Source organism: Macrobrachium rosenbergii, chromosome 5, assembly GCF_040412425.1.
Source record: "Macrobrachium rosenbergii isolate ZJJX-2024 chromosome 5, ASM4041242v1, whole genome shotgun sequence".
NCBI classification, from domain to species: Eukaryota; Metazoa; Arthropoda; class Malacostraca; order Decapoda; family Palaemonidae; genus Macrobrachium; species Macrobrachium rosenbergii.
Window position 1 is genome coordinate 31,319,737 of NC_089745.1, and position 13,253 is coordinate 31,332,989.

The 13,253-nt window shown below is 34.8% G+C and overlaps 1 protein-coding gene across 13 annotated transcripts in view; it reads left to right on the plus strand.

The window, feature by feature from the left end:
- The window catches only part of Arms (Ankyrin repeat-rich membrane spanning), a 761,760-nt gene extending 751,664 nt beyond the window's left edge, over window positions 1-10,096 (plus strand). For 12 of the 13 annotated variants that reach the window (XM_067103940.1, XM_067103937.1, XM_067103936.1 and 9 more), the window contains 4 exons: window positions 1,450-1,582; window positions 6,669-6,864; window positions 7,874-8,021; window positions 8,746-10,096. In XM_067103940.1, the coding sequence (XP_066960041.1) occupies window positions 1,450-1,582; window positions 6,669-6,864; window positions 7,874-8,021; window positions 8,746-9,282 (1,014 nt within the window). In that variant the 3' untranslated portion in view covers window positions 9,283-10,096. Of the gene's footprint in view, window positions 1-1,449; window positions 1,583-4,465; window positions 4,592-6,668; window positions 6,865-7,873; window positions 8,022-8,745 lie in introns of all 13 variants that reach the window. The other variant, XR_010853062.1, reaches the window with a different exon arrangement.
- Window positions 10,097-13,253: the final 3,157 nt, after the last annotated feature.

Below are 13,253 nucleotides of genomic sequence, written 5' to 3' on the forward strand. Positions count from 1 at the left end.
CTTCAAAAGTCTCATGGTACGCGAATACATACAGTAATTAACAGCCACTTATTATTACCCACTTACCAAAGAACTGATATAAACAGCATCGAGTACAGCGTAAGCAAACAAATAGGGAAACGGCTGTTTTGCGACTTTGAGGGATTACCTTTGTATACCCGTTTTACACTTAAGAACAAAAATAAAAATAATAATTCCAGTAATAACACATTTCTTTTGGCAACTAAAAAATTATTCTCCTAATTATTTCGTTTGGCCAAAATCATCTGATTCTGAGAATGTAAGCATTAACCTAGCCTACTTAAACGCATATGACTGATGATTGGTTTTCTTATATTGCGATGATAAAAAGTATTTTGGTTGTTGTTTATAAGTGTATATTTAGTGTTTACAGTTATACAGTACTAAGAAGGTAAGGTGAGGAAGGGTACGGACTTGCCCTTGAACACCCACAGATTTTTCTACTTGCCCTTATCTGGATTTCGCCCTTATCCGACAGGGCCTTGGCTCTACTAATCTGGATAATTGAGTGATTACTGTATACATCAACATTTGCTGTTTAAGAATTATCTTTGATATGCATTAATGGGAGTAACTTCCCATGTAAGACACTGTGGCATTGAAATGAGATTTCTCATTAAATCTGCTGCAGTGTTTTAAAATTCACTTTAAAAGTTTAATTTTTCAAGTTCATATACAATGAATTATGTATATTTGCCCGAGCAATTAACAAAAAAAGTGGAGCACCGAATTCAAGGTGCATACCATTATGGGTAGATGAATAAAATACATGTAATGACCTTTGCATCAGTTTATAACTTGAACAACGTTCTGCAAGTTTTTTTTGTAAAATATTTACCAAATATTATTTAAGAAGTATTTCCTTATATTTAGAAGTTAAGACTTCATCATCTATCAGATTGTAATTATGTAGTATATCTCCTTGTGCATGCAAATTAAGTGTAAGTGTTTGCAAAATTTTTAAGGTGGCACTGCACTTGTACAGTGTAAAAATCTGCTATTTATGTACATATTTTCAAGTATTCTCTTTTAATGCACTGCTGCATTTACAGTACTTTATAACCATACTGCAGTCATTTTATAGTCAATACCAACATAATCTTTACCATCAGAGTTGAAGTACAGTAGTTATACATTTTATGATAAAGGTTAGATGACCTAAAATTTTGGGTTAACTTCATATATTAACTGAACAATAGTTATAAATAAGTAGTAGTGTGTTTAATGAGCTTTATTAATACCACTGTATATATATAGCAGAACTGTATACTTCAATTTTCAGTTAAGCTCATGAAGACTAATTTACTGTACTTATTTAAAATGAAACTTTGAATTTTGAGACCCTGTTGTAAAAAATGTTTTGCATTGAATGAAATACAGTAACTGAAAGGGCAATTCAGCTAATTAATTACATAATCAATGGACCAGGTGACTATGGAGGAACAAATGATCTTTGGTGCACTGCAAACCCTGAATGAAGAAGCTTTTGAGGATGTCATTGAGGAACAAGAAAAAGTCGTAATGCCATCTACACCATCACATCTTCCAACTATACCCTCAGGTTAGTTTACTTCCTTACTAAAGTGGCTTTTCAAGATGAACCTACAGATAACAACTGGAGGAGATACTTGAAAGGTTTTGGGGTGATTTGCTGTGAGGAAATAAAATGAAAACAAACATGCAAACCCAGATGAAGTGCAAGGACAAACACATAGTTATCGTCTTGTACATCAGTTTACAATATACCTGTATATTAATTATTACTATAATTATTTGCATAACACAGTTTTATTTATGGCTTAAATTTCTTCTTTATAGTAGCAAAATTAAATTCTCGTCAACTAAAAAAGTATAAGTTTCACTGAAATTGGTTTGTCCATGTACTTCTACAATATGCATGCACAGCTTTTTACTGCATGGAACTAATTGGCACGCACCAGATAAAGCTTCATAAGTGTTGTCTCACAATTACATAATATGTATATACATATAGTACAGTTAGGGATGCAATGCAGTATTTATCATTAAATGTAAAGTTTCAAGAACTGCTTAATTCGACCGTACTACAAAAATTGTACAAATGCCTGCTCATGCTTAGTAATTTATAAGAAATTCGGATAACAGAACGCTCACAAAATTTGACATTAGAAAATCATGCTAATATCAGCAAAACAGAATCCATTTGCACATTTTCCCTCAGTATCTAGCAATCAAAATGTGCAAGAGAAAACGGCTGTGATTCAACAAAAATTATCATGAACTGTTTGCTCACTGATCAGCGTGATACACTAGCATTTAACAGTAATCCATCACTGAAGGGTAAGTGACAGTAATAAAGTGTAAGAAATGAGAAATATCAAAACAGATTTTACTCCAGTGCATGGTAGTTTTTCATGTCATTAACTGTCATAAACAGTAAAAAGAAAAAGGGTTCTTTCTGGTAGTTAACGTGCCATCTAGTTACCATCTCTCTTTGGTCATACTGTAGTTCCATTAGAAATAACAGTAACGAAATAATCAGTTTTATTTGTAGTAAAACAATCAGGTGCACTGAGGCTGTTTTTACTTTTTTTCAAATATTTTTTTGTTGAAGTTGACTCAAAATATGCCACATTTTTACTGTATCATCAAATTATTTGGAACCTGTTGGAACTTTTGTAAAAATTTTAGTAAAAAAGATAAAAAAAAAACTAAAAAATTCCCCAAGCCACGGCTTGTAATCATTTTCATATCTATCATCCATCACAATATTTGTAACTGCTAATTTAACTGTTATGGGAATCACTGACAGTATTTAGTCAAAGCTCAAAGAGTGAAGGATTAAAGTTTGGACTTTGAATTGATTACTATTGCAGGCTAACCATTAGGAGCAAAAATTTCTAAGCACCCAGTTCTTTGACCTATGTAAAGGTATTTATCTCAACTCTCAGCAATACAGATTAGATCAAAACAAAAGGTACTTGAGGAGCAAATACAATTCAAATCTGATTATGCCAGAGAACAAAAGAGATAAAAGGGGGACACAGGATTTCCAAGCTTAGTAGTTGCCCATGCCTTGTAGTGAGAATTACAGAGGAGGTCAGAGGAATATGCATGGATAACTGGGTTTGGAATGGTGACAATGAAGGTATATGATGTTAAACACTGATTATTGGAGGCTGGATTATGGAAGTTGGTGTTGGGTGTAACATAACAAGTCGTTGATGGAACCAGCACTTTTACAGGAACTGGTAGAGTTAAAACCTTCATGGAGATTGTAAACATTAGTAACACCCCAGCAGTGTTTGAAACTGGTGGCCATTCATAAGTGATCTCACCATAAAATGGGGTAAAAGGGGAGAAATATATTAAAAAGTGAGGTGTGATTTATTTAGTATTGCAAATGGCCAAGTTATAGGAAAAGGTACAGAGAAAAGCCAAGTTCCATAAGGGATACAATATTAAGTGTACTGGTCATTACTAGAATGGTCCTATAATTTTAATGGCAACAACTCAACAGGTTTTTAGTGATGTGGCCTACCTAGCATTTTGGCCAGTGTGGATTACATTTGCATGCTGAAACTCAGATATGCTCACTTATGCCTCTTTAATCCGAGCCTAGACAACCTGGTTAGGTAGAAGTCTAGGTAAGTTATCTAGCTTCCTTTAAAATCAAAGGAATAAAAATGGTTACACAAATCTTGTCAGTCTGATGTAGTTTCTTACAGTACAGACAATTATAAACCATCTTTCACTGGTAAGGAATGTTTTGTTGTGAAGTGATGAAAAACATATGTAAATGTATTAACAGATGAAAATAGTATAGATTATAAATATATTAAATGAAATTTTCAAACTATGCACTGAGTAACAATGTGGCATATTTCATCAGGCATTCAGCTGCAGTTGATTTAGTAAATGTAGAAAATTAGAATGAAAGCTATTTTTTTTGTCCTTATAGTAGTTCAGAATGAATTTATTCCTCAAGAACAGTATATTTCATATTTTGCAGCATAGAAAAAGGAAATAACTTTAGTAGGCATCTATCAAGTTATTAACTGTCATTATTACTGTACTAAACTTTTCAATACATTCAACTGATGTTAGTGTATGCATGCAAAACCAAGTAATACGCCAACTGTATCTTTTGATGCGATACTCACCCAGTAAATGTAAACCACCCTTACCATATTCCTGATCAGGTTATTGTTAGGTCACTTCATGATGGAAGAGCACAAAAGATTTTTTAGACCTTTCACTGAAATTTTTTTATTACTGTAAATGAATTCATCATGATTTTGTCCTTCAGTAAAAGGCAAGTATGTAGTCTTAATTATACATGGAAGGTAAGCTACACTACCTATGAGTAGAATGCGTTCATTTGGTAAGGGTTTATCAAGGTGCCAACAACGGTAGGATTTATAATAAAATCCTGTCGCTGACTTTGTTAACACTAACCCAATAGACGATGCCGGCTTTGAGGGTGAGGATGGATTGAGCCAGAGGCTCCAGGTACATGAAGATGGAGTATGTGAAGGGTCTCCTACCCTCCACCGATCTCCTACGCCTAGACAGTCTCCTATATGACAAAGTAAGTTGTAACAACAGCTTTCAGTGAACAAGTATAGCAGGTTTTATTTGCTAATTATTTGGTGAAAATTAATGCATACTGCTAAAATTTGACCGCTCTCAGAAAGAGCAGCAGCTGTTTAATATTTAGTAACTGCTTATTTTTACGTTGTAGATAAGACAATTTTTTGGAAAGTGATGTACAGTGCAGCGATGTCATGCATAAATTCCAACTCATTTCATGTACATAATTATAAATATATTTAGGTGTATATGCACCATTTTATTGTAGTTTCTGCATGTTGATGGCTTATTATTATTTTAAGTGTGATTTCTGGAGGCTTATTAAGCCAGTAATGAGCTTTTGCTTTGTAAGTTCTTCAAGTGGCCTAAAGGCATGCAATAGTAATGAAAAGTTTTAATCAGAAGATTTACCATACCTTACTGAAAATAGCTTTCTTAATTCAGTCTTCCCTGGCTTTATCAGTATTTGCACCACTTCCAAAAAGGACTTAGGTTTTGGACATGGTATTAAGATTGATATTTAAACATTTTTAATTGTCCTACTATTCCAATTCTTCTTTCACAATTTTCTTTGTTCTAAATAGGTGCAAAACATCACAAGTTCTTATAAAATGTTTGTACTGTATTCCTTGCTTCTGAGGCTTGCAGTTCCATTTTAATGGGAAATTAAGCACTGCAAAGCTTTTTTCTGCCTTAATATAATAAAGTACATGTATTTCTAATAACATTAGAAATATCTGTTACCTTGTGGTGAAAACTTGTTACAATGACAAATTGCTAGCTTCAAAGTAGTCTTACAGCCTCCTAAATATGGGTTGGTTATTGTTGAACAGAGACAGAGGGAGAGAATGCTATTAGTGGACCTAACTTTTAGGGCAATGGTCTTGTTTCTCAGTACAGAAGTACATTACTGAATGAGCTCTGGAAACACGAGTATCAGTGTATTTTGATAAAGAAGGTGAACAACTTTTCAGAACAGTTAAATACTTGGAGCATTATGTGCAGCTAAAGAATAAATGGTGACACATGGTTGAGTAACTTTTAACCAGGGAGTGGCTATTTTGATGCCGTGTGAGAGGTGTAACGGTGATAGCAGATGATATATGGGATTTCACATGCCCGAAAGTATATGAACAAGAAGTGGTTAAAAGAGGGAGACAGAGACTCATGTTGTATGGGAAGAACTTTAAGAAGGTAGAAAATTTCTCCTACCTCGATAACACGCTGAAGTGTTGCACGTTATTGAGAGAAAAGCAAAAGAAATTGCTGGGTTGTTTGTAAATAGGAATATTCCATTAACAAACAAGAGCAACAATCTGAGACACACATATGCTCACAAACTAATGGAGTAAATCTGAAAAAGGTGTTTAAAAAATGTTGAAGTTCTTGACTGGAGTTCATTGGGGAAGTGATTTTACAAAAGAGGAAGCTGCCTAGAGATGTGGAACGCAGTCAGGAAAATAGAATGACATTTCAAAGACTGAGCTGGTTTTGACCCAAGATGAAAACAGGAGCAGCAGCAGTCGGTCAAAAAAGAAACCAAGAAGGCCCTTTTTCTTAACTTTTCTCTTACAGAATTTTATCATCAGTACAGTACAGAAATTATGTATTATTAAAATTCATTTTGTACTCTTAAATACTTTTCTTCTTGACATTCTTAAATACATGATTAATGGCATTGTTATGCATTTCAGTTGAGGCATTATCACAAAAAATACATAAAAGTGAAACTGACAATCCCAGATAAAATAATTATGCAACATATCTTTACATACATATTTGCTTTAACGTGAAAGAGAAGGGCTATGGCACTGATATCCAAATATATATTCTAGATTCAGTCTTGATTAAGCCAGCTTTGTGCTGGCACGGGCTCTTTTTCATCGGTAGCCCATAACCAATTACTCTATTGAGATGTGAGCATGCTTCAAATATTTCACCACTTAATTTTCCAGCTTAATTTTTCGCATAATTTTGAAATGGATGTAGTATTGTACTTTTCTTGTGGTCAAGACACATTGAAACTTAGAACATGACAGTGTCATCATAATCAAAGTTATTACTGACCACCACAGGGGGAACTGGCGGGGTTGATGGTGTGCCAGAAGCGGTCAATTGTGCCGAAGAGTTAGATGTTGTGTACATTCAATCATCGCCACTCGCTGCTCGTAAGGTCGTGTGTGCACCACCATCGGATTCAGAATCTGCAGCCCCGTCCATAGCATCAAGCTTTTCACCATACAAATCAAATAATAATCCTTCACTTTCCAGGTAAGATGAACTTTATTTTGAACCAATATTTGCTCCTTGTTTTTGAAATTTTGTAAGAAAACATCTTCTCTTCATTTAAATGCCCGAAATTGTTGGTATAATAGTTAACAGACTATTTTAAAAGTAAATATGATTCTGATAATGATGAAACTAAAAATTTGGAAGGAGTTTTTCTGTCACAAAGAACTTGGGTAACAATTGTATTGTCATTATTTTCAGTACATACTGAATACAACTGAACTTTGCTTTCTAATTCTGTAAGGTTTTCTTAACTAAATTTTGTTTCAAATTACCCTTACCCTCTTTCTTTCCATACCATTACTATAAAAAATTTTCATTGTTTTATTGTAATCTCTCTCTCTCTCCTCCTGTTTTCCTCTGTAATATTATTAATTGCTTGAATGCCTTCTAATATGATTCCATATTTATATGTATATATATATATATATATATATATATATATATATATATATATATATATATATATATATATATATATATATATATATAATATATATATATAACAGTTATTGCCATTCTCTCAACTAATATAAATACAAAATATATACACACATTTTCCTCCTACTACTAGTGACAGATACCTCACTCGCTTTTCTCTGCTAGGCACGTGTCACCGGATCGCTTCGCTTCTTCATAGAAAGTGGCAATGAATATACATCCATCAGTTATGGCTTACTTCATTCGCCTTATTGAAAACAACTAACAATCTCGTCTGTTTTTGCATTGGCTCACTGCGCTCGTCATAGGGAAAAAGGCCATGTAGGAAATGACTAACAATTCACACCCACAGTAGTTAAGGTTTTGTTTAACTCATGTAGACAAAAGGACCGAGTGGCTCTTCCTAGAGACTAAAAGAAAAAAAAAAAAAATAAAAAAAGATTGATCTCAATCCTAGAAGCATGGCTTAATCATCCCTTATGCCCGTAGAGCTTACAGTACCATAGCTGTTCATGATGTACATTTAATATCCTAAAATCTACAACTACAGGGCATCATCACTGAAATGTTCATCGACTTCTACATCTCCCAAACATAGCAACGTTGAAAAGCCATTAGGCCTTACGCACAATAGTTCCTTCAGGAGCGAAAAGGCTTTTAGTGGAGACGAAACAAGAGAATTATCACCTATCAGAAGGGTATGTTGGTGAATTTTCATGTTGCTGTTTATCGCATGAACAACGTGCTGGGTGTTTTCAGAAGTGAAGCATTTATCATCCATTTCTCTTTTCTTAAAGACAAGTGTTATTCATGTTTGCTTGAAATGCATATGACTGAAGGCACCCCTTTCTTTTCATAATTTTGGTTTATATTTTATAAGATGCCGTTACTTAATTTTCTGCAAAGTACTATTAATCCCTATTCATTTCAGTAATAACTGAGCAGCCTGCTGTCACAACCCAATCTCACCACTCATAAACTAATCCAGCCTTTCAACCTGACATCGCCCTTACAAAACTTTTGATGCCCATATACTCCTTTCCCCTCACTCCTATGATGTATCCCCAGAGGTATTAGAGAACTATGGTCATCAACAACGCTATGCTAATTTCTTCATTCTCTAATGAATGGGGACCAGGATGTATCTGAGGAAAATTAAGGCTACTAAACCTATCAATAGTTGTGAAGCATTCCTATTTTTCTTAAATAAGGCATGTTATTGAAAATTAAAAACACAATTGCTGCATACTTAAAATAATAAAAATTTTTAAAAAGCTTCAATACTGAAATAGATTTTAAGACCAGTTTATTAAAAAGATACTGAAATTACAGTCAAAACGAAAGTCTACTCTTGATAAGGGGAAAAAATCAAATACATGAAAACCCCATACAATAACGCCTAAATGAATATTATTTTTACAGCTATCAGCATCAAACAACTCCTCTCCCTTGAAGAGAGATCGTCCTCGATCCCTGAATCTTGGCCATGAAACCTTGATAAGAAAGTCATCAAATCCAGACTCACCTCAAAAAGAACACTTTGACGTTGAAGACATTCCCCAAGCATCACTACCAGATTTGCCAGGGGCTGTAGCTGGAATGAAGACTATCTCTTTGGCTGAGCAGTTTTCAGCAAACTCCCTAGAGAAACTACGTAGATTAAAGCACAAGCTGCATCGTGCCTTAGGGTCCCATGACGGGACTGTGATGGTCCCTGCAGATGATGCCGAAACCTCTCCTTTAGTTCTCTCAACTCCTCCCCTCAGCACCACAACTCCCAACTGTCCTTCACCAAGTATCACACCTGAACTGGAAGACCCCCATGCTGTTAATCACTATCCTGAAATAAGAAGCCGCCCACTCACACCGCTTGTGCGGCAGAATGCTAGAGAGACATCACCTACTCCACAAATTATCTGCAAACCGCAATTATCATCAGACAGAGAAACCCCAGTATAGCAAAAGGCTACTTTAGGCCAAAAAATCTTTTCAATTACTTGATAGAAGTAACAACACTTTGAATGATGAACATAAGGTTCTCTTGAAATATTTTGATATCAGTTATATTAAGAATGACAACAAATCACATAGGCTTCATATAAGGCTAAACGTTTGAGGAACTGACTAAATCGTATTTATCAGGGGTAAATAAAAATAAATCTCATAATCATATATCCTGTAACTTTATCCTCTTCAAAACTGTCATTTTAGTGCAATAGATAATGTAGATAATAAGTTTTCAAGTGTGGTCCTTGAAATATGCCTTGAACACTATTAAGTGGTGATATTCCAGGCCTACCATGTATTAATTTAACTATAATAACCAAACAAGGTGCTGCACCATTAGTGAATGTATTTTTGTGATACAGGAAGGATGATTGCTAATGGCTGTGACTGTATTAATATAAAGGTGTGTAATCTTCTACCTAATGAAAATAACGAAGGAGAAGCAATATTTTTAGACTAGAACTGATTTTGTATGACGGCTGCCAAAATTTCTTGAGTACTGCATCAAGATGCACGAAACATTTGTGCATTATTATTGTTATGCAGTTGTAACTTATTTTCTGTCATCATACACACCTAGTGTATGATGTATCAATAATACCGGGATATAATTGCATATTATCTACCTATGCATAGTGAGTGGTACTCACCAGCTAATCCATTATTATTACATTCAGTTAAGACTCTTGACACATTTACTTGGTAATGAAAATTAGTGTACTATATTTTTAATTGCCTAATTTCATAATAGAGAATACTGACAGGGTACAGTTCATTTGTAACTTCCTTAAGCTAAAGCATGCACATAATGATACAAAATGCATTTGTAATTATTTTTTGTAATGAACTTTTTAAATAACTAAAAGGCATCAGTACTTGGCTTATTAAGGTTTCATAATCATGTGATAGTATATTAGTTATAAGGAATTTTTGCTGTCTTACAATTATGGTTTAGTTTGTGATAAAGGAAAATGCTGCACTTGCATTTATTTCATGTTGTGCCATTTTGTAAACAAACATTGCTGTATTAGATAAGAAAATTTTTTTCACAGTTGGATTATGAATATACAAATCTGAAGCTGTGCTGGAAATGGTCATCATAACAGATTTTGCTAGGTAACACCAAAGTAATTGAAAAAATTTCCCTCTTTTACTTGCGACATTAGTGAACATATTTTACTTCGATAGATGATTTGTAAGCATAATGAAGTAATGATGATCATAAGCTATTTAATAATAATAGAGATTTAAACTACAGTATAGGCATACAACAAAAAAAACAACTAAAAGGAACTTTCACCAAGAAGTTGTACTAGCAGTCTCGTTTAGCTATCTTTTGGCCTTATAATCTTCGCTATTATCAGATGTTAGGCGTAACAACAACAATAGTGTAGAAAGGAAAGACCCAATCCTGCTCACCCCAAGCACTCAACTTGCCCCTATTTATTCAACTCATTCTCTATTCCCGTTCACTTCCTTTCTTGCAACAGATGTAATGTATAAGGAATCAGAATCTTCCAATAGAAAAGCTTGGTATGGAAAAATGCAAACAACAGATAAATGAAATATTGTGTTTCAGAATCACATCTTAAGACTGGTAGCTTTTGATGAACACATCACCCTGAAAGTATGAAACACTTTCCCACCAGAATTACAAATAATGGGGGAATACAGCTGGGTTGATTTTTAAAAGGAGATCACTATTATTAAGTTGGTGTAATCTAGTTTAATACAGAAATGAAAGGGCTCAAATGTAATTACAATGTCCATTAACTTTTTATTATATTCCATTTTCCTTTTAGTATGGTGACTAACTTATATTCTATTTTCCTTTTAGTTTGGTGAAGTTTAGACTACTATGTTATGAAGGTAACACACACACACATACACATACACACACATATATGTATACAGTATATATAATATATATATATGTATGTATGTATGTGTGTGTATAATATATATATATATATATATATATATATATATATATATATATATATATATATATATATATATATATATATATATATATATATATATATATATATAAAACCTTACCCATTTGGTTCCACCATGGGCTTTTTGTTTAAGACAGGCCAACCAATATCAAGAATTCTCTCAAGAAGTCGTTTTGGTTCAGAGTAGCGCCTGTTGGCACAGTGATGAAGTATAAAAGGACTCAAAGCAGGAAGGCTCTTTACTCGTTTACGATGATTACCCGAAGTATTAGTATTTACCTTTCTTCTACTACAAATGTCACAACAGTGCACATTTCTGCCACTATTTACCAGGTCTGTGAAAGAAAACATCCACAACAGATTTCCTTACGTTTTTGAAAGAGGGTGGGTTTGAGGACTTACAGGGGCTACCAAAATAAGTTTTACCTACATCGAATTCTGTTATTTGACAGTGCATTGGCTGATTTGTCCTCAAATGAACACAGAATAGAAAATGACATGTTATAAAATGGCCTAGGTCCAGAGAAAGGATTCCTAATGACCCAGAGAAAAAAAATGGTTATCTGAGCAATTACCAACCTTGTTTTATCCAGGATGCCCGCTGTAAATTAACAATAAAGAAGGAGGGGGAAAGAAACTACACATTTGTTACTTATATGGCTCCAAGGTGAGTGACCTAATAATGCTGAAGTGGGATGCAGAATAACTGCTCCATCCCAGCAATGTCAAAGAAGTACCAAAGACATCATGGAGGCCTTTCATTTTCTGCAAAGGAGCCCATGGGGCTGAGACTTACCAAAACACCTACTGAAAAACACTGTGGTCAGACTTCCTCACTCTATGGCAGTAGTTTGAGGAACACTGCTTCTTATGACCACCCCATAAACTCGGAGACTTAATTGAAAGGAAAGTTCTGAAGAAAGCCAGCAAGGTGCTCATGTTCTGGACATCATACAACTTAGCAAAGGAGTGGGGCCCACCTTTTTTTTTTATTCCTTTGGGGGCCACCTTTTTTTTATTAAGGACACTAGATTATTCTCAGCCCCAGCAAGGGCAGTAGCTTGTTTCCCATAAGGTGTAAGAAAAAAAAAGGACCCTCAGAGAAATGCTAGCTGTGACATCTAGGTGATCCTGGAGTGAATGGATCAGACATAATGTCTTATCTGTAATACTCAGTTCCTGTAGAAGAACTGAGGATTTCCTCTTCAAAAGATCCTCATTCTTGGCTTGGAATGACTGGCCAGGGGACAACAGCTAGGGTGATGAAACATTGCCCCTGCCTGAGAGAGTCGAGTTCACTAATCACAGCTACTGATATAAGGCAGTCAAGAAGCCCACCTTTTGGAGTATATGGGTTGCATTTGCATTTGAATTTAGGAGATGACAGGAGTGAAGAACCTTAATCAGGGACCAGGTGATGGGAGCCCTTGCAGAGGCCAGTCTTTGGAATGCAAAGGACCTAGGAGGTAAAGACTTCTGAGCAAGGGCTCTGACAGCACAACCTTGTATGTCATAGCTGTGGTAGTAGTGAGTAGCTTGTCTTCTGACAGGTGCATCACAAAATTTTTAACTGTTTTAACTGAAATTTCAACCAGGCTCTCAGTGTGGAGGTAACTGAACCACACTTTTCATCCGGACTGGTATTGCCAGACAGATGAGGTCTAGTTTCTGCAAGAGGTGCAAGGTAGGCTAGATTTAGAAAATCAATGTCAAGGTTGCAACTTAGAAAGGAGGACTTATAGATGACTTTCCTTCCTACAGTCTGGGATAGAACAACAGATAGTAAATGAATATAATTTCTTGTCTGTTGTCGCAACAGAACAAACCAATGACTGTTGGGCCAATTTGGGGCTTAGGTAGGCTGTTTCACTGAAAGTTAACTGTCTGAGTAAAACCTTTGAAATCTGGGACAATGGAGGAAACGGGTATTTTGTCCTCCATCTGTTCTAGTCTCATAAGAAT